This window comes from Pseudorca crassidens, chromosome 18 (genome assembly GCF_039906515.1).
Source record: "Pseudorca crassidens isolate mPseCra1 chromosome 18, mPseCra1.hap1, whole genome shotgun sequence".
Taxonomy (NCBI): domain Eukaryota; kingdom Metazoa; phylum Chordata; class Mammalia; order Artiodactyla; family Delphinidae; genus Pseudorca; species Pseudorca crassidens.
Window position 1 is genome coordinate 4623369 of NC_090313.1, and position 22310 is coordinate 4645678.

A 22310-nucleotide genomic window follows, 5' to 3' on the forward strand; every position below is an offset into this window, starting at 1 on the left:
GTTTTTAACAATAATTTAAATGGAAAGAGTTTTTCTTATGGCAATATTTTTAACTTTCTCAGTTGTATAAATGTGTACATTGGGCTATTTGGGTAGCTTAAGAATAAATGAAAATATGACTCCCATGACTAAACGAAAACTTTGTCCTGGATACATTTCCAGAAAAAGTAAAACATGTGCTAGAGAGGTTTTAATGCCTCTGAAGAGATTACTCACCCCTTCAATGCAATTTAATATCTTCCATTTGCAAGGAATTAATATTTTTCCTCTGATAAAGTGAGGTATATTGGTATTCAGGTGGAATTTTCCAAGGTAGACAAGAGACTCAAAAGAAGTGATAGATATAGATAGATATTTCATTCTTGGGTCAGCTCCAAGTATGAAATGAATATACCATCTGTTACAGACTAAATTTTTGTGTCCCCCCCAAATTCATATATTGAAGACCTTCAATGTGACATTAGGATTGGGGGGCCTTTGGGAGGTTTGGGTAAGGCCATGAGGATAGGGTTGCCGTGATGGGATTAGTACCCTTATAAGAAAAGAAAAGAGACAGGAGCACTCTCTCTCTCCACCATGTGAGGATAGAAGAAGGTAGCCACCTTCAAGCCAGGAAGAGAGCCCTCACCAGGAGCTGAACTGGCCAGCATCCTACTCTTAGACTCTCCAGCCTCCAGAACTGTGAGAAAGAAATGTCCGCTGTTGAAGCCACCAGGTCTAGAGTATTTTGTTATGGCGCCCTGAGCTAAGACAACCTCTGTGGACAGAAATTTTATTTTATATTGCAATCATGTATCTACTTAAAATGTTAATCATTTATTACAAATTAAAACTCTTGCGGAATTCTAAGTCATTCAACTATTTCTTCACCATTTGATGCTAATGCTGACCTCAGTTACTGAACATCATCTTTGCTTCCATCAGTAACAGAAAGTCTTTCCTGGGAGAAATAACTTTATGTAAGTTGTATTGGAGGACATTCTTCTCTAAGAATCTTCAGAAAATGCTTGTGTTTTTCTGCCCTAAAGAATAAACAGGGTAGCGTATAGGAAGGGTTTATTACAGTTCGTCGTGCATAGCAGGAGTGCAAAGAATATTGTGGTGTGTGTGTGATTTTTTTTTCTGTTTCCTGTTGTTCCCATCACTCTGAATACCATACATGGGTCACTAGACCAAGCAAAACGTGGAGCTACAGGAAAATTTTAGGGTAGTAAATCAGAGAGTTAAGAATAAAAACTAAGAAATGGAGAGGCCGTGACAACCCGTGATCGTTCTTTTTTCTTGTTCAGATCTAATTTTACCTATAAGTCCTTTTTTTATACTGTCTCTCTCTGGTCCATTCATCCCCCCCACTCTTCCATGTTCCCCTCTTTCCTTAAGCTCTAATTCCTCCTCCCCAGCCCCACTCTTAGCTGACAGCCACAGCTCTTCCATCAGCAAGCGTATGATGCAGGAAGAGCCTCCATGAGCACCCGTCACCACATCCTTCCACCCAGGACCCTAGACTGGAACTTCTCAACCCTCTCTGGGCACCACGACACCTGAGACGTTTTTGAAAACTGCCTTCGCCCCACTCCAAACACACTGAACCCGAATCTTTCCGGGTAGGGCCTAGATGTTGAAATTAAAAATATAATCTCCCCAGATGACCCAAGCATGCAGCCAGGGCTGAGAACTACTGCTATCGTTGGTCTTAGCTAAAGCAAACCCTCCACCTAGGTCTCAGATCTCATCAGCATCTGCAAACTCAGGGACCTCACTCCAGCAATTTTCTTCCCTATGCCGATGCCACGGGTTCTCCCCTCTCAGATGAATTATTTTTTTCAGCATACACACAAGCTGTTATTTCTCCCATCATTAAAAAGACCCCTGATTTCTCTTCCCTCTGTAGGGGTCCCTTATCATTTCTCTCCTCAGGGATATATTAGTTGAGGATAAATATATACACACTACTAGATAAAAAAGAGATAACCAACAAGGACCTACTGAATAGCACAGGGAACTCAATATTTTGTAATAATCTATCAGGGAACATAATTCGAAATATATATATATATATATATATATAGATATATATAGATATGTATAACTGAATCACTTTGCTGTACACCTGAAACTAACAACATTATAAATCAACTATACGTCAACTGAAAAAAAAAACTCCTTTAAAGAGCTCTGTATATTCTCCATGTCCATTTCTGTTTTCCCCTCTGTTAGAACTCAGTCCTTTAAGATCTCTGCTTTTTACAATGCACCAAAACTAATCACCTCCGTATTTCTAATCATAGTGGTCAAGTCTCAGTCTTCCTCCCGTGGGACTAAGCAGGAGCGCTGGAAATAGCTGATCACTCTTTCCTCCTTGAAAATTTCTTATCATTTAGCTCTAAGAAAAAAGCACCCTCACCTCATTTTTCTCCTTTCCCCCTTCTGGTAGTTCTACCTCATCTCACTCAATTCTTAATATTGGAATTCCCTGGGACTCAGTCCTTGTTCTTCCTATAATGTTATCTAAACTCATTCCCTAAGTGATATTATAGAATCGTTGGGCTTACATGTTCCTGTGTCTCAAGTTTGTATCTCCAGCCAACACGACACCGCCTTTCTTATTCTCACTTCCTAGAGGCACCCCTAACACAGTTAAGAGCATTTAGCTTTTCTGATTGTTCAGGGCATAACAAACTTGATATTACCCATGAACCTCTCACTCCCTGTGGCAGGCAGGATTTTATTTTTTAATACATCTTTATCGGAGTATAATTGCTTCACAATGCTGTGTTAGTTTCTGTTGTACAACAAAGTGAATCAGCTATATGTATACATATATCCCCTCCCTCTTGCGTCTCCCTCCCACCCTCCCTATCCCACCCCTCTAGGTGGTCACAAAGCACCAAGCTGATCTCCCTGTGCTATGCGGCTGCTTCCCACTAGCTACCTATTTTACATTTGGGAGTGTATATATGTCCATGCCACTCTCTCACTTCGTCCCAGCTTACCCTTCCCCCACCGTGTCCTCAAGTCCATTCTCTATGTCTACGTCTTTATTCCTGCCCTGCCACTAGGTTCATCAGTACCATTTCTTTTTGGATTCCATATATATAGCTTGGCATACAGTATTTGTTTTTCCCCTTCTGACTTACTTCACTCTGTATGACAGATTCTAGGTCTGTCCACCTCACTACAAATAACTCAATTTCGTTTCTTTTTATGGCTGAGTAATATTCCATTGTACATATGTGCCACATCTTCTTTATCCGTTCATCTGTGAATGGACACTTAGGTTGGTTCCATGTCCTGGCTATTGTAAATAGTGCTGCAATGAACATTGTGGTACATGTCTCTTTTTGAATTACAGTTTTCTCAGGGTATATGCCCAGTAGTGGGATTGCTGGGCCACTATGGAGAACAGGATGGAGGTTCCTTAAAAAGGCAGGTAGGATTTTGATTCCAGAATTTTGCCCTCTGGTATTATGCATGTGAGTATGTTACATTATCTGGAGAGAGGAAATTAAGAGCGCTAATGAGCTGACCTTAAAAACAGGGAGATCACCCTGGATTATCCAGGTGAGCCCAATGCAATCACAGGAGTCCCTAGAAGTGGAAGAGGAAGGCAGAAGATTTGGTCAGGGAGATGCAAGCAAGGACAGGAAAGAAACAACAGTTCGAACCATGAGCGGCACTCAATCTACCGTTGCTGACTTTGAAGATGGAGGACGAGGCAAAGATTTAAGGGATGCAGGTGGCCTCCAGAAACTGGAAAAGTCAAGGAAACAGAGTATCCCCTAGAAACTCCAAACAGGGAGCAGCCCTGATGGTACCTTGATTTCAGCCCAGTGGGACCCACACCAGGCTTCTGCCCTACGGAACTATATAATAATACATTTATGTTATTTTCAGCTACTAAATTTGTAGCAATTTGTTATGGCAGCAATAGAAAATTATTATACTCCCAATCACCAGTTCATTAGCATTTCCTGTCAGCTCTATTCTAAAAATATACCCCCAAATTGACTATTTCTCACCACATCCTTGTTCCATTTTGGTCCAAGCCACCATCAACTCTTGCTGAATTTATCAACAGAGCCTCCCGACCGGTTTCCCTGCTTTTGCCTTCAAAATCCTTCAATCAGTTCAGAATGTGGCAGCCAGGTTACTTCTGTTAACTCCTAAGTGACACCAGGTCTGATTTCTGCTCAAATCTCCCAATGGCATCAGCAGGCACTAGGGACAACAGCCAGAGTCCTTTTGATGACCCTCTCAGCCTCCCTGTGGTCTGGCTCTTCTCTTTCTGCTCCTACCACCCTGCTTTCTCCAGCAGGGGCTCTGACCTCACCTGAAAAGCTCCTTCCCTGATATACCTTCAGGAGGTAACTGTGGACTCCTCAGCATTTATCATTATTTACCAAACTACATGTTCAACTTTATCTTTTTATTTGTGGTCAGCCACACAAGACAGCTGAGCATCGTGTAGGTAGCAATTTTGTCTATTCCATTCATAGCTGTCTGGACCATAAGAAAGACTCAGCAGATATCTGATGAATGAGTGTACTTTTCCCATGGAATATGACTGTTGGGTCTGTTCTTTTGCCCCAATTCCCACTGCTACTACCCCAACCAAGCTCACTCCATTAACATTTCATCAATGGATTCTTCGTGGGTGTCTTTGCTTCCGGTTCTCATTCTCACCCTTCAGTGCATCCCTACGGGTATTGATCCCTGGTTAACCTTTGCTAAAAACCATTTGTAGCATATGAATTTTCTTCTCAGGTCTATACGATCATTCCCATTGCATTCTGCTTTAAGACCAGACTTGAAGCATCCCCACTGAAGTTATCTACTTTAAACCACCTTTGCAGCTAGTATCTTCACTTTCTACTCCTGTCAGACAGACCCTCCTTGTGTGGGACTCTCACTTCTTTGCAGCTGTTCACCTGCACTGCTGCCCAACGGTTTTCTTCTTTCCTTCCTTCAAAGATCTAAGCTCTAAGCAACCATCAACATCAGAGTTTCTCAAAAATCACAGTCACCAAAAAACTTTGCCTAACTCCTCCACTTCCACCAGACTTCATTTCTACTCATTTATTGTTTTCTATTTTATCGAGGTTTTTTCTCTCTTTGTACTTGGACTGGAGTCTTTCTGAAGATAGGATTCATCTCTCTTCCTGCTCTTTGGTCACCCAAGTGACACCCAGTTCCAAGCCTATAGCAACTCCTTAAAAAGTATTAACTCAGATTTTATGACTTCAGTGTCTTTGCAAAATATTATAATACATAACACAATATAATATACAATAGATTCCTCTTGTTCTCTGGGCTTACTATTTTACTATGCTTAATTTCTTTTTAACACTAACTTAGGTGTTATTCTTCTCCTGTAGTTATTTTACACAGAAGTTTTTATAACTTTGTAAATATTTTCTTGTTGTTTCTTTACTGTTAAATCGATACAGGGCTTAAATCCACCTGCGTTCTAATTTAGGATTCCTCCGACAGTTAGAGACAACAATTAGTTTACCTCTGGGTAAACTTGCTCACTCTTTCCCTCCACACTACTGGAAAGTCCTGGAAGGGGCAAGGGGTGTGGTGAACCTGACAGACAGTCCCCTGCCCCTCGAGGGGCTTATAGCTTCACAGAGCAGATGGCCATTCAACGAAGAGCTATAAGTGAGAAGAGAATAATAAAATAGGAGGTAAACGTGCTCTGGGACAGCTTTCTAGAGGATGTGGTACCTTGGCTGCATCTCAGTTCCTTCACGTATAAAAGGAGAGGTTGTACGACGTGATCTCTTAGGTCCTTTCCAGCCAGGAGATTCTCTGCCACTCATTCCATTTTAAGAAAAAAAAAATCTCAGAGCTTCTCAGAGTCTTCTAGTTTGACGAGCATGCCCACACAAAACCATAAAAAGAACTACTTTTGTCTTCTTATTATTGCTATTATTGTATAGGATGGGCTGTCAGTTTTCTTAGATCCACAATTCCTGTTGAAAGCTTTGGGACCCATGTTACTAAATTTATTATTTTTGCAGACTGGACAGGTTAAAAATATAAATAGCTCTGGGACAACTTTGCCACTGTCACCCAAGTTACAAAAAAAACCCTTGTTTTTCAGAGATTTTGATTTTGAAATGTAGTTCATGGGTCATGGGTCTGTACTCTTTGCATATCTGCTTTCGATTAACTCAACCAGTAATTTTAGAGCCAATTAAGATAAATTAACATATATTTGCTTCTTTGAAGCTTTCTACATTTATACCTACAGCTGGAAAGTCTCTCACATTAGAACTTTGGAAAGTACATTCTAAAAACAAACAAACAAAATTCATACAAAAGGATACACAAAAATCAAGAAACTTCATAATCTTGTAAAGGCAACTGAAATTTGGATTGAGTATGCTTAATAAAATTTGATACAACAAGCCAACCAACTTTAAGGGATAAGCCGACTGATTCTTCTCTCTTAAGAGTTTTGGGGGGAAGTGACTTCACCACTATATATAAATCCAGGTATGAAATAATAAATTTCACAACACGATCTCATCATCAAGGAAACAATTTCATTGGGAAAAAATTTCATCATCGATTTGAATCAACAACTTGCTTTTCAGGCAGGTAATTCTTTAAAAACCATATACAACGATTTTACGAAAATTTCGCCTTTTTTTCACTTTTACGAGGAGACTTGGGACTTTTAACTATGTTCACTGAAACGAGTAATTTTTTCTTGAATATTTCAGACAGTTAAAAGAAACCTCTAATATTTAAAAGAAATTCTATCTCCCACTTCCCCACCAAAAAACAACAAACCAAAAATATGAAGCACTACATCAGAAAACGATTTTCTTGTCGTTACCTTCTTTGTCATCATGGTGGATAATCGCATCCTGTATCATGTCAGCAAGGTTAAAATGAACTTTTTGATTCCTCCCACGCTTCAGTTTTTTCAGGAGCCCCTCCTGCTTCTGAAAAGCCTTCTCTCTTTCATAGTAGGCTTTGACTTGTTCACAGCGCATGCGTTTTACCAGCCGCTGCCTTTGGCCCAGGGGGAGGGACTCCAGCAAGCACTGGTCAATTTCCATTTCATGGGATCGAAAAATGTTACATAGCTGAAAGCAACCTGAAAGAAACACAATGGAAAAGTCACTAGACCTACTGCTACAGCCAACATAGCAGCACTGCAAGCATCGCCCATCACTCAAGCTGGAAACCCATTCAGTCCTCTTTGTGCTAGACAACTAATACAAACACTTTTTAGAGATTGCAGGAAAAGCAAAGAGAGTTGATGTCCTACCCAAGACTGCATAGTAGTAAAACAGATGACACAGATATAGATGGGTAATTTTGCTCAACATAATTACTAACAATCCATCCTTTCCTGTTTCTTTAAATCTCTACCAAAGGCTTAAATGCTTTACCATGGCACTAAGCCCCTTCTAACTGAATAATGCCAACTAAACTTTACATGCTAAATTTTGGCAGAAAGCCATTCCAAGTTTTGGAGAACAGCCTCATAAAATTGGTTTTCCATGTCGTGATGACTCTGCTAACCTAATGTAACAGAACATATGTATGCCATCAATTGTTTATATGACACAGTGATCATTTTCCACAATTTATTGCTGAGCCTTTTTCCTTGTCATCAGTGACATGCATTCCTAAAAGACCTAATGATGGTTAAATATAAAGACTGTGCAATGGAAGAGAGATTTCTCTCTTGGCAACTCAAAATTGTGTGTATGGAATTGTTGCTGTCATAGCCTTTGTCTTATGAATATAGTGATTAGCAAAGTGAGTTGTCTGTCCTGGACCTGAAAATCATCCCTTTCTATTTCCTATAAACACCACCCAAAGCACCTGTAATGGAATTGTACAAACTCGTATTGAAACTGGACAGAACCCTGTGGGGCCCTACTGGGCACAAAAGCCTTTCCGTGTCCCCTGTTTCTTGTTTGTAGGAAAGAGGTTTCAGCCTCCTAGACCTTCCCTGAGTTCCAAAGGGCGTTTCAAGCAGTTACTAACTAGACGAGTGAGGGAATGCAGAAACAAGGGAAAGGCAGTCCAGAAAGAACAGTGCAGGGATGGGGCAGGGTCCTGGTTCCTCCTGAGGGGATATACAGAACAATCTGATACGTATCTCTGAGTTCTTCTACAGGAACTAAGCCCCCACACAGAGACGGAGGATGGTACCTTGAGGCTGAGCACAGGCATGTGGAACCCACACTGGCTGGAACCTGAAGGCTGATGACTGAGATTCCCAAACACCACCCTGTTACCTCCCCACCAAACCATCAGAGGAAGGTCACACAACCCAGCAGACCTCCCTGCAAGTTTTGCCTACAAAAACTCTTCCCTGAAACCCACTGGAGAGTCTGGGTCTTTTGAGCACAAGCCACCCGTTCTCCTTGCTTGGCCCTGCAATAAACACTTCGCTCCTCCAGCTCTGACTTGTTTGGCCTCACTGGGCATCAGGCACACAAACTTGGGCTTGACAACACTATATTTACCACTACATTAAAATTTTACTATTGGCAGAAAATAAATGTTGAACCACTGAACACTCTAGAATGTGGCTCACAAATACAGGTTCAGATAACCGTGTGTATGTTCTTCTCTTAAGATATATCTGGTATAAGTCTCCGGCAAGTAAAAGTAACTCTGCACGCACAAAAATGTGGCTGATTGTAAGCCACATCTGGAAAGATCGTACCATGAGGGTCTACTTCATCTTCGGAAAGATGCTCTATTCCTTTGACAGCACAGCAAATTGTGACAATGCTATTTTCATTTCTATTTCGCTTGACACTTGGCAAAACTTTATTCTCGCAAACACCAGGCATAACCATCCCTGTTTTGTAGGCAAAGAAAACTAGGTTGAGGGAGGCTGTGACTTGTCCAAGACCATGATAAAGTTGTAAATGTCCCATAAAGGCTCAAGACAAAGACAAGATAAAAGACAGTGATTCTTGAAAGCCAGATTTTACATATATATGTGTATACATATGGAGAGGGGAGAGCAGCAGACTTGGGGAACTGTGTTTTCATTGTTCATTAGCATTTGACAAAAGCTTAGTGTTTTAGAATCATATGTTTTCATAAAACTCTTCAGCAGTCTTTGCAAGAGTGGTGTTAGAAGCATCAGACAGCTACTCACAGAACGTTCCCTTCCCAGTGACCCGAACACAAAGGGACACCAGGGGTTCTGAAATTATGACAAATTGCTGTGGAGTATGACTGTCTGTGAGGGCTCATTAATAATGGAAAGGAGATACACTCCACTTTCAAACCTGTTTAGAAAATATCATTGGGTTTGATTTATTAACTTGAATGCTCAGGAAACTGTGACTTCCCAGGTTTGTCAGTGGGCGCCCAGGGAATCACTGGAGCCACTGAAAAGCCTAAAGAGGTAAAACAAATGACATCGCAGGGCATCCTGTGCTTATCAGCGTGCAGTCCAAGAGGGAGGTTAATCTAATAAAGCCAACAGGCCTCTCGCTTTTCGCTCTTAAAGAAAGGTCTCATGGTGAAATTTTCAATTAACTTTTGAGGCGTCTGTGGATATAGCTGGTGATTCATTGAGCAATCCCTCTCCTCCCTCAAACAGAAGTACAGAGGGTTGTTCCTAAATTAATTTTCTTATGATCTGGAAAATCAAAAGCCAGGGCTGTCAAATTTCAAATCCATACATATATAAAATATTGATGTTTAACACACTGTTGGTTAAATAATTCCACATGCTTTGATTTTAAATGGTCTAAACTTTGATGTATTTTATATTCTGAAAATGCACTGGGCACTCTGACTTCCTTTTGGCTAATTATGGGTGGATCAGCTATGTCGTGTATATGTGCTATACGGATCTCTAAGACAGCACACTAAAAATAGCAGAGTTATGAGAAATAGAGTTTTGAGGCAGTCTACTCAGTCTACAGAATTTCATCACCAGGGCACTAAGAACAACAAGAACTAATTCCTCAGGTGATAATCTGGACGGCCCAGGCGGAGGACAGGCGTCTGAACTGGGCCAGGCTAGTTTGCTCCTGGGACAGGAGTTCTGGGCAGGCACTGGTTTCCAGCTGTGCGACGGGTTGATGGGGTTCCGCCTGCCCAGTTACTGACCGGGGGCTCTTCCTGCTGACTATCCTACTTCTTATCCCACTATTTTGACTCTCTTTGCCTAGGAAAAAACACACATGAACTAATACAACTTCAACATTATTCAAACCTCTTTCTCACAGTAATATGAGTTCATTAGTATGACTAAGACGCATGTATTAAGATAGGGCATATTTTCATTGTCGTGCAGACTGACTAGCTGAAACCAGTTTTCTCTTCTCCTTAGATGTGAGTGGACTTCATTTTTGAGCTTCCCAGACCAGGCTCATGAAAAATGCCCAAATACATGCCTTTTGCCACGTTCCGTCACTTCTGCCAGCTTGGTGCCCAGGAGCTTGCTGCCTGAGGGAGCCACCTACCCAGATGGTGACGGTGATGGAGCCTTGGCTCCTCCAAGTGCCTTCCACGCATCAGCCCTTATCATAACTTCTTATGAGCAAGAAACTAACTTCTACTGTGTGTAACCACTGACATTTGGGGTTTTAACTCTGTGACAACCGCAGCGCCCTACCCAGAGGATGCTGTTGATTGAGGAATTATTTTCTTCACAGTGCTACGTGGTGATGAAGGAAACATTAAAATGTTCTAGAATTCTGAATGAGAAGACTACTCCATTACTATTTACCGAGTGGAGAGCTGGTGAATTTTTAACAATCAGCTCTGGTGGGGTGGGAATGGAATCTTTGAATTATCGTGCATTTGCCTAGCATCATGGTACAAATACTCTGGGCATGGCCAATTAAAACCGACCACGTGACATCACTAAACTCAGAGATGGGACCCTCCAGAATCAGGGCAGGCCGGCTTCAGAACACCACTGCACCTTCCCCGCGTGGGAGAATCAAGGGTTGTATGTGCATCAGAAAAAACAAATACTTGGAGAAAGATATTCCAGCATGATTTCCAAGGCGTGATTGAAGCAAACAGCATCAAGAATTACCCACTTCTCAAGAGAAAATAACGACGTATATGTAATAACCTTTGCTCGGGATGTTTGACTGATTTAACCAACTTGTAGTTTGAGTTTCCATAGGAAGTAGATAAACACCCATACACTTTAAATGGCTTAATCATCAAAATCAGCTGCTCATAGATGGCAATGTTACACAGTGCAAAAACTAGTGAAATTCAAACTGGATTCCAATCTTAGATACAGCATTTTCTATCTATGTCCTGGAGCAAAGTACTCAAGAATTCTAAGATTTTTCTTTTAGTATATAAAAAGGAATTAATAAGTCAGGCTTTCTGGGATATTTTAAAACTAGGAGAAAGTTTGCAAAAAAGCAATGTCTGGCACAAAGGACTCAATGAATGGTAATTATTCCTGTTAGGAATATATTATGAGGATCTATGCGCCCCAATTATTGCATACACGGGATGTGTAAAGAGAGTCAGAGAGAGGTAAAGGCACTTCCCACAAAGCGCTTCAATGATACCTCTCCTCTTTATTTTCTGGAATTCTCCAGACACAAGGTCTTTGCATTTCTCTTCCCTCTGCCTGGAATGTTCTCGCTCTGACAGCTGAAGACTGTGCAGTTAGCACCCTCTGTCCCCCAGGTCTGCACTCAAAACCCCCTTTTTCATGAGGCTCCCACAGGCTCCCACTTTACATCTATTTGCAAATGTCCCCTGATAAAACTTCCAATTCCTATTTGCTGCTACGTTTTCCCCTTTAGTACTTATCAGTCTGAGTTACACTTCTACAATAGCAATTATTATACTTAGAATACATATTATACTCATACCAATACTAACGCTGTCTACTAAAAAACGTACATATTTTCTCGTTTATCTATAAGCACCACAAAGTCAGGAACTTGGGGTGTTTTATCCACTGCTTATTCTTGAGTCTCTGGAGATGTTCAATATTTTTGCTGTCGTTAAATGAAACTGTTTAATGGGCCATTAGACAGTTGGCAGGAATATCATGTATAATACTAGGATCAGATCCAGAATTCAAGGTGTAGTAGATAAATGCTTATCACTTCTATTCTTACAGAAGGGCACACTGACACCATACTTCTCATCTAATTGTTTTTACACTGACACCACACTTCTCATCTAATTGTTTTTACACTGACACCATACTTCTCATCTAATTGTTTTTACACTGACACCATACTTCTCATCTAATTGTTTTTACACCGACACCATACTTCTCATCTAATTGTTTTCACACTGACACCATACTTCTCATCTAATTGTTTTTACACTGACACCATACTTCTCATCTAATTGTTTTTACACTGACACCATACTTCTCATCTAATTGTTTTCACACTGACACCATACTTCTCATCTAATTGTTTTTACACTGACACCATACTTCTCATCTAATTGTTTTTACACCGACACCATACTTCTCATCTAATTGTTTTCACACTGACACCATACTTCTCATCTAATTGTTTTTACACTGACACCATACTTCTCATCTAATTGTTTTTACACTGACACCACACTTCTCATCTAATTGTTTTTACACTGACACCATACTTCTCATCTAATTGTTTTTACACTGACACCATACTTCTCATCTAATTGTTTTTACACCGACACCATACTTCTCATCTAATTGTTTTCACACCGACACCATACTTCTCATCTAATTGTTTTTACACTGACACCATACTTCTCATCTAATTGTTTTTACACTGACACCACACTTCTCATCTAATTGTTTTTACACTGACACCATACTTCTCATCTAATTGTTTTTACACTGACACCACACTTCTCATCTAATTGTTTTTACACTGACACCACACTTCTCATCTAATTGTTTTTACACTGACACCACACTTCTCATCTAATTGTTTTTACACTGACACCACACTTCTCATCTAATTGTTTTCACACTGACACCATACTTCTCATCTAATTGTTTTTACACTGACACCATACTTCTCATCTAATTGTTTTCACACTGACACCATACTTCTCATCTAATTGTTTTCACACTGACACCATACTTCTCATCTAATTGTTTTCACACTGACACCACACTTCTCATCTAATTGTTTTCACACTGACACCACACTTCTCATCTAATTGTTTTCACACTGACACCACACTTCTCATCTAATTGTTTTCACACTGACACCACACTTCTCATCTAATTGTTTTCACACTGACACCACACTTCTCATCTAATTGTTTTTACACTGACACCACACTTCTCATCTAATTGTTTTTACACTGACACCACACTTCTCATCTAATTGTTTTTACACTGACACCACACTTCTCATCTAATTGTTTTTACACTGACACCACACTTCTCATCTAATTGTTTTTACACTGACACCACACTTCTCATCTAATTGTTTTTACACTGACACCACACTTCTCATCTAATTGTTTTTACACTGACACCACACTTCTCATCTAATTGTTTTTACACTGACACCACACTTCTCATCTAATTGTTTTTACACTGACACCACACTTCTCATCTAATTGTTTTTACACTGACACCATACTTCTCATCTAATTGTTTTTACACTGACACCACACTTCTCATCTAATTGTTTTTACACTGACACCACACTTCTCACCTAATTGTTTTTACACTGACACCATACTTCTCATCTAATTGTTTTTACACTGACACCATACTTCTCATCTAATTGTTTTTACACTGACACCATACTTCTCATCTAATTGTTTTTCCTCACAAAATTATCTGGTCAGACACAGTGTAGCCAAGTTTACCACGTATTGGATTTCCTGCTCTACAATGTGACTTTTTTGGGGGTGAGGGTGGGGAAGGAGAAGCCTATACATGTGACTGCCCTGCAATTCTAGATAAAAATGTACAGACATGTATCACAGCCAGAAGTCCCCACTCTGCAAATGTGCATCTCCATATGACAAACGTTGAGAGCCAGCAGATCAAACACGTAAAGGAAAAAGCCAAGATCTATATTCAGAAATAAATGTGCAATATCTATTAAAAACTTTAGTAGCCCCGTGCTTTGGCTTTGGAGGGTCCCACACAATGTGTTGACTTCAGGACTTTATATTGTAGCAAACCAAAAATATAAAAAATAAGTTAGGGGAACTAGGAAATGAACTCCTGAAATGATTCTACTGTACAACTACCAGAAATGCTTTCATCTCAATTAGAATCAAAATCTTCACGTGGCCATGGCACACTCAATGTGGGAGAATTTTGTGCTTCTCTCTCCATGACTGCTCGATTCAACAGGCAGAAAAAAAAATGAGTAAAGGCATAGATAATTTGATCTAAAGGACATCAGTAGAACCATGCATCCAATTTTCAGGGAAAAAAGTTTTTTTCCAAGAATTCATGGATGATTTACAGAATTGACTATGTCTTAGGCAGCAAAGCAAAGCCAATTTCAACAAACAGTGAAGAAGTGAAGTTAGACAGGCATTTTCTTAACCCAGCTGAGAACTCCATCTCAACCAGAGAAATGAAGCCGCACCTCCCATTAAGAAACTTGAAAGCTGATTCTAAATAAAGCATAGTTTAAGTAGAAAAACATGATAGAAATAATACATTTTTAGAACCAACCACTGATGAAAGGAAGTCTGTATCAGATTCATGGATGAAACTAAACTAGCTCATATAAATAAATCTACAGCTTTAAATGTATATGTCAGAAAAGAATCCAGTCTTACAATCAATGAGAAAACTATCTGATTCGTAGTTAGAAAAGAACAATAAAAGAAGCTCAACAAAAAAGAAGAAAATAATTAAATGAGGATATAAATGAATAAAACTGAAATAAGGAAAGAACAAAGATAAGACAAGACATGAGAAATGGACAATATCTAGAAAAATATAACTTATCAAGAATGACTCAAGAAGAAATACAAACTTGAATAGATTTATAATCATTACATTAAATCGTTACAATCTAATCAGCAAAAGAAAAAAACTAAACAAACAGAAACCATGGCCCAAATGATTTACAGCCCCTTAAGGAATGGGTAGCATGCATGTCTCCTCCACTCTCCTAGAGGATGGAAAAGATGGAAAGTGTCTCATTTTCTGAGACTAACATACACTTGGTATCAAAACTAAATGAGGACATCACAAAAAAAGGGGTATAGATCAATCTCATTATACGCACACATGCAAATAGCCTGTGTGCACATTAGCAAAGTGAACCCAGGGGTGTGCAATTTGTTAATGGAATGAAAGGATGGCTAATCTTAAAACATCTATGAATGCATGTTGCCACTTTATCTTCTGTTTCAAATTTAGAAAAGGGAGGCCCTCTATCATCGCTTATATTCTACCACAAAATGAAGGTTTTACTCAACATAGAAAAAAAGAAAAAGAAATAATGGACATAAAACATGGATAAGAGGAGGAAAAAATCAGTTATCATTGTAAACACTGCTACCTACACAGAAAAAACCCACACATTCTATGACTCAGCTATTAGAACTGATAGTTCAGAACTACGGTCAACACGAGTCAGTACTGGCAAAGAAGAAGAAAGCTACACTGCTCCTGGTGCCCTGTCCAGGTCCCCTTCCCTGGCTGGTACACCTGTATCCTCAGCTGCTCTGAGTATTGGCTGGTCCTCTTCCCTGGAGAGTTCTCTGCTGGGCTCAGTCTCCCAGGGAGTGGAAGACTCTACCCACATACCATGAGCCATAGTCGCTGAATGCCCTCCACAGAGGTCCAAAAACACGCCCAGCTGACCCAAGGGGAAACGACCCTATGATGTGACTTACACCCTAGAGAAAAGTGAATTGAGGTGAATACAGGCTTTACACAAGACTACACGGCTTTTCTACTCTTGTCTGCTCCGTGCCCTGCTTCCCTCACTCCCTGATGGATTCTCCCTGCTGAGCATTCCCTCAACAGACTGTGATGTGCTCCTGAATCTCCCCCTCAGAATCTGCTTCTAGGGGATGCAATCTAAGACATATGAGGCTTCCTATATTTACTTTAATTTTCTATTAATTTTTGTGGTTTACTCCAAAAGGAAAAAATTTTTTCATAGATACAGAATCTATACACACTGAGCATACTTAATGATGTACGTGTTCAAAACTAGAAATAATAGCGGCACAAAAAATAATAAGACACACGTGCAAGAGAACGAAGTTGGAGCCTTATTTTTCAGTACATACAAAAATTAACAGAAAATGGATTCAAGGCCTAAACGTAAGACCTAAAACTACCAAATTCATTGAAGAAAAACATAGAAGCTTCACGACATTGGACTTGGTGATAATTTCTTGGATGTGACACCAAAAGCACAGGCAACAGAATGAAAAATAGACAAACGGAACTAACAGAAACTTTTACACAACAAAGGACACAATCAACAAAGTGAAAAGGCAACCCACAAAATGGGACAAAATGCCTATAAATCATGTACCTGATAAGGGGCTAATACCCAGAATATAAAAAGAATAAAGAACTCTTACAGCTCAACAGCAACAAAAATCAAATAACCAAATTTAAAACTGGGCAAAGGACTTGAACAGACTTTTCTTCAAAGATGATATACAAATAGCCAAAAAGCAAATAAAAAGATTCTCCAAATCACTACTCATCAGAGAAATGCAAGTCAAAACCACAATGAGATATCACCTCACAGCCATTAGAATGGCTATTACCAAAGAAAACAAAACAAAGCCAGAAAATAAGAAGTATTGACAAGGATGTGGAAGCAATTAGCAATTGGAACCCTTGAGCACTGCTGGTGGGATTGTAAAATGGTACAGATTCTATGGAAAACAGTATGGAGGTTTCTCAAAAAGTTAAAAATAGAACTACTATATGATCTAGCAATCCCACTTCTGGGAATAAAACGACAAGAATTGAAAGCAGGATCTCAAACAATATTTGCTCACCTATATTCACTGCAGCACAGTTCACAATAGCCAAGAGGTGGAAGCAACCTAAATGTCCACCGGCAAATGAATGGATAAACAAAATGTATATATATGGAATATATATAAGTATATTCCATGTAATGGAATACTATTCAGCCTTTAAAAGAAAGGAAATCCTATCATAGGTTATAAAATGGATCAACCTTGAGGACATTATGCTAAATGCAATAAGCCAGTCCCCCAAAGACAAATACTATATGGTTTCATTTATATGAGGCATCTGAAGTAGTCAAATTCATAGAAACAAAGTGAAACTGAGCAGAACCCTGAGGGGGCTTCCAGGAGACAGACCCCTCCCCCAGTGTCCCCCACCTCTTGTTTATAGAGAAGCTTTAGTGCCATACGCCTTCCCTGAGTCCCAAAGAATAAATTTAATCGGAGAAGTGAGAAAATGTAGAAACAAAGCAAAACAGTTAAGCAAGACAAAATAATAATAGGACCTTTAGTTCCTCCTCAAGGGCTAGAGATAATATATCCTTGAGTTGTTCTGCAGACACTAAAAGCCCCACCAGGTGGAAGAAGTTAACTGCATGCTGACCACAAGCCTGTAGACCCCAGATTGGTTGGAACCAGAAGGTTAATGATGTTAACTCCCAAAATACCACCCAATTATCCCACTACCAACAATCAGAAGACTGTCCACGAGCTGATCACGCACCCTGAGACCCCCTCCCTCACCTTGCCTTTAAAAACCCTTCCTTGAAAGCCACTGGGGAGTTTGGGTCTTTTGAGCATGAGCTGCCCATTCTCCATGCTTGGCGCCTGCAATAAAGGCTATACTCTCCTTCACCACAACCTGGTGTCAGTAGGTAGACTTTACTGCACATTGGGCGAGGGATCCAAGTTAGGTTCAGGAACAGAAGTAGAATGGTGGCTACCAGGGGCCTAGGGGAAGAGGGAAAGAGGGAGTTGTTGTATAATGGGTATAGAGAATCAGATTTTAAAGACGAAAACATTTTGGAGATCTATGGCACAGGAATGTGAATATGCTTCCACTATTGAACTGGATACTTTAAAATGGTTAAGGTGGTAAATTCTATTTTATAGTTTTTTTTAACCACAATAAAAGAAGTAGAAAAAAAGAGAGAGAATAAGATGACACAAAGCACTGCATCACAGGAGATTTAAAAACATACACATAGTTTAAGTATTTTGTGAAAAATTTACTTGCAAACTTATTGTTGATTCCACTTTACACAAATGTTTTCTACGAATTCCAGGAAGGTAGTTGCCTGGGAAGGAGAGTAACATGCTTACACACAGGTGTTACACACAGACACACATACATACACACACACACACACACACACACACAATTACATCTATGCACCCAACAACTCTCCTAGCAGAAATTTCATTCTCAGAATCAATTGTTATAACATGCTTCCAGAGATATCTTTACTGCATATACAATGACAATGAAACAAAGGAACAGTGAGGATTTTCAAAGACAAGAGTATAATCAATTTCAACATACTCCCCCAGAACCCTAAAAAACCACCCTTTTAAAGCTTGGAAGTCTTTTTAAAAGTGCTAGATTTTAACATCCTAGTAATCAAGCTGCAGGTCCATATCGCTCTTTGCAGAGCAAAAAATAGTACAAAGAAGTTATATTTGGGGAAGATATAGATGTTATGCCCTAAAATATCTCAGGATTTAGGTCGACAATGCCTGTCTCATATAACCCTGCACTGAAACACTTCTCTGAAAAATGGAGAAATAAACTTAAATAATTTAAATTCTTCTCAAGAAAATCAACAATACCTTTCATCTCACTATTTTATGTTTTAATTTATGTATCAAGAGGCCATTTCTGGGGTTTCCATCCAATTATTAAGGCATACTTTTCTAATGAAAGAATGTGAAAAAATGTTTTCTCTTTAAATGAAAATGGAAATGAAGCAAATACACAGGACACAAAAATTACTGCGCACTCTAAAGTATATTTATTTTTTACACACCAATCTATACTTTTCTACTTTTAATATTTTTATCATATTTCTTTAATAACAAGTGATTTGATTATGATAAATAACTTTTCAGTGGAAATAGGTTTACAGTCATAATTCTTTTCAGGACTTGTTCCAGGGAAATAATAAAACTGAAGATTGTCACCCTAAGGTGATGATGTTCCTGGTTCATTATCCAAGTGGACCTGCATGTTTCATCAAATCCATGGTTCATGGAGGGTACCACGTCATGAATTCTCTGTCCTGTGTCATCAATAGTCCCGCATTCATGCCCATGGGCTGATATCCAGCACATTGGTTTACCCTGATACCTAGAGCACTGAATGACCAGGCTTCTTTTCAGAGACAACTCAGCTACACTCAGGATCTTCAGAGCCAGGTGGCTTACAGCCCCATCTCTGGCTGTCAACTCTTATCATATACACTTAATGAGAACTTCTCTGGGGAAGTCTAGCCTCTTTAAGATCAGAACTGCCTACTGACGCTGTTCTCAGAAGCCTGGAACGCCCTGCCATACTGCTGAAAACAAACCCTGTCTTTTCCTGAATGTCCCTGCCACTGGATTTCTCCGAGATTTGGAACTGAAATCACTGCCCTAACCCTTCCAAGAAAGGGCAATGCCGTGACATTAAAACAGCCTCAGAGAAGGCTGAATGCCTGTGTAGCCCAAGAGAGAAGCTCTCTTTGGACTCATAATCAACACAATAGATTTAGACCCTTTACCCCCAATTACACATCTTGGGGCCCTCAAATTTTAAAAGTCTTCTGCTCTGAATCCACACCTACACATTTCATCCTTAGTCAGTATCTTCAATTCTGGTCGGAAGAGGCTCAGCTCACTCTATTCCTGCCAGGTGATATGTTTAATAGACAAATTCCCTGGTGTTCAGACTGTCTTAGAATGGGATTTCTGCCAATTTCAACACACGAGTTCCCTCCTAAGGAAACAGAAGCTGTGACTGGCTCAGGGACCCCACCGGTCAGTCATGCAGCTTCCTGGATGCCCTTAGTCTGAGTCCTGAAACAGCACTCTAAAATGAACATTGTGTACTTCAAGGTCAAGATCAATGAGCACACGTTATGTGTGCTTTAGTAATGTTAATAGCTCCTCTTTAAATTTCTTTTTTTTTAATGCAAAAGCTTGTGTATGTGTCCATACAACTCTAATTTCATGGCTGTAAATAATTTTTTTTATTTCATCATTTTCCTGAGTCTTGCAAATTTTTCTATTTAAAATGTTAGTTTGATGTAAAATATTTGATATCTGACATTATTTTGGTATAAAATAGTTTCAACCCTGAAATATGAGTTTCACATTTAATATTTAATTTTGGCTTTAATAGAGTCTGGTTCTCCCCTTTCTTCTTAAAGGGAAAACTTTAGGGAAAATTCGGATGCTAAAATTTCTATTAACCTTTCTAGGCTAAGTAAGTTTCTAGGTTATATTTTGTGTTTTTAAGTGATTACCACTGCCCTTCACGTTAATGTGTAAGACATATACAGATGAAAGAGATTCTTCAATGTCAGTTGAAAACCTATGTCAGAACAAAGAGTACAATTCATAAATAAACATCCGTGTGTCCAAAATGATCACTGCCCTTGTCCCAAGCCTTAGTTATCACATTAAACAACCTTGGCTTTGGTCACTCACTGCTCCATCCTGCTGGGAAGACTTTTCAAAATTATGTTCATCTCAGAACTAACACACAATAAGGGTATAGCTATTACAACTAGTCAAAACGTATATACCCATCATCAAAGGCTCCACCTCGCCCATGGAAGGTTACTACTAATTAATGCCTTGTACAAAATTAACCCCAGACTTTTACATACCTTCCATCTTCATTTCTGTCTTCTGGCTACTCCATTATATGAAATCTGAAAGTATCATTAACTACCTAGCGTGGCCCATCATTTCTTCTGGGAGCCCTCCTTCTGGGCTTCAACTCTCCTAACTCACTTCATGTGGTCCTAGTGGGGAATTAAAAAGGTTGTCCAATTTAACTGCCCACAGAATTGAAAACATGACCTAGGTTGAGTCCATCACAATGGCCGCTACACTGAGGATCAGTGACTGTTCTAGTGTGGGGATACGGTCCTAGAGGGACAATTCAGGATCCTTCCATGAGATTTGCTAGATGGACACTCGGAGATTTTTTTTTTAAAAAAAAAAAGACCCAGTCATTGTTTTAATATCAACTCACTGGAAAGTAGGTATACGGCTCATATTTTCTGAGGTAGAGAAAGACAGGCAAAGACAGAAAGAGGTGAAAAAGAGATAGAGACAGAGAGAGTCAATAATAGCAGTTAAATCCCCAGATCCCAGATCCAGCAGTACCTGAAGCCACTTTAATTTAGACTTTCCAGGTATATGGGCCATTTTCCAGATATGAAAGCCAATGAATTCCCTTTCGTACTTAAACTATTACGAGTGGATTTTCTGTCGATGGCAACCAAGAGACTCATAAAATATACTAGTCCGTGAAGATTTTTTCTTCCTTCCTGATAAACGATACATTCCTTTTACCCATACACTTCCTTTCTCTTCTGCCATGAATGTGCACCTTATTTCCACAGTAGAGGAAAGGTTCAACTTTATATTATATTGGATATTTATTATAGATTATTTATTTTACAATAATATGTTTCCAAACTTCAGAAAGCTTCATGGTATGTGCTCCAAATGTGCTATGCTCAAGATGGAGAACAAAAATTCCCTCACATGTGCCACTAAAACCCAGATAAAACAAAGCAAACAAACAGAAAAGCCCCTCCTCTTTCTAATTTTCTTCTTTCCTTTCATGGAACTAACATTTTCTCCTCGTACAGACTTGGCATCACAAACTGGGGATTCAGGAAATACATGGAGCCCTGGACACGGGTCACGTACAGTCAGCCTGAGTCTTAGGCAGAGCGGCAGTGAGGCTGGGAGTGAGTACTCGACCTTGGAAACACTCCTAAGAAGGGCTTCCTGCCTCCTCTTGAACCCTCAGATCCCTGCGCCCTGTTCAGTCTGAACTCGGAAGCCTAGAGTCTCTGATTCTGCCTTTCCTGTTCCTCCATCTTCACGTGGTCAGCAGGGGTCAAGGTGGAGGCATGCAAGGACTGAGAGGGGATAAAGGGTGAGATGGGGAGTGTTGGGTTCCACTGTCCTTTGGGGCTGAATCCCGTCCTCTTTGCTGCTCCCAGCCTCCTGAGCTACTGTCCTCCTGTGATCCTGTCCCTGTGGGTCTTTGTTCTTTGTTACTTGGTGTGTCTGCACTGCAGAAAGCTGGAGGTCTTTCCCCCAGAATTACTGTTGGTAACTCAGACAGTGCCCCGTATTCTGTGGGAGGTTTGCTGGTG

General features: G+C 39.8%; 1 protein-coding gene across 1 annotated transcript in view; it reads right to left on the bottom strand.

The window, feature by feature from the left end:
- The window catches only part of MYO16 (myosin XVI), a 427770-nt gene that overhangs the window by 395444 nt on the left and 10016 nt on the right, over positions 1-22310 (bottom strand). The window contains 1 exon segment of the mRNA XM_067712857.1: positions 6848-7111. Coding sequence (XP_067568958.1) covers positions 6848-7111 — 264 coding nt within the window.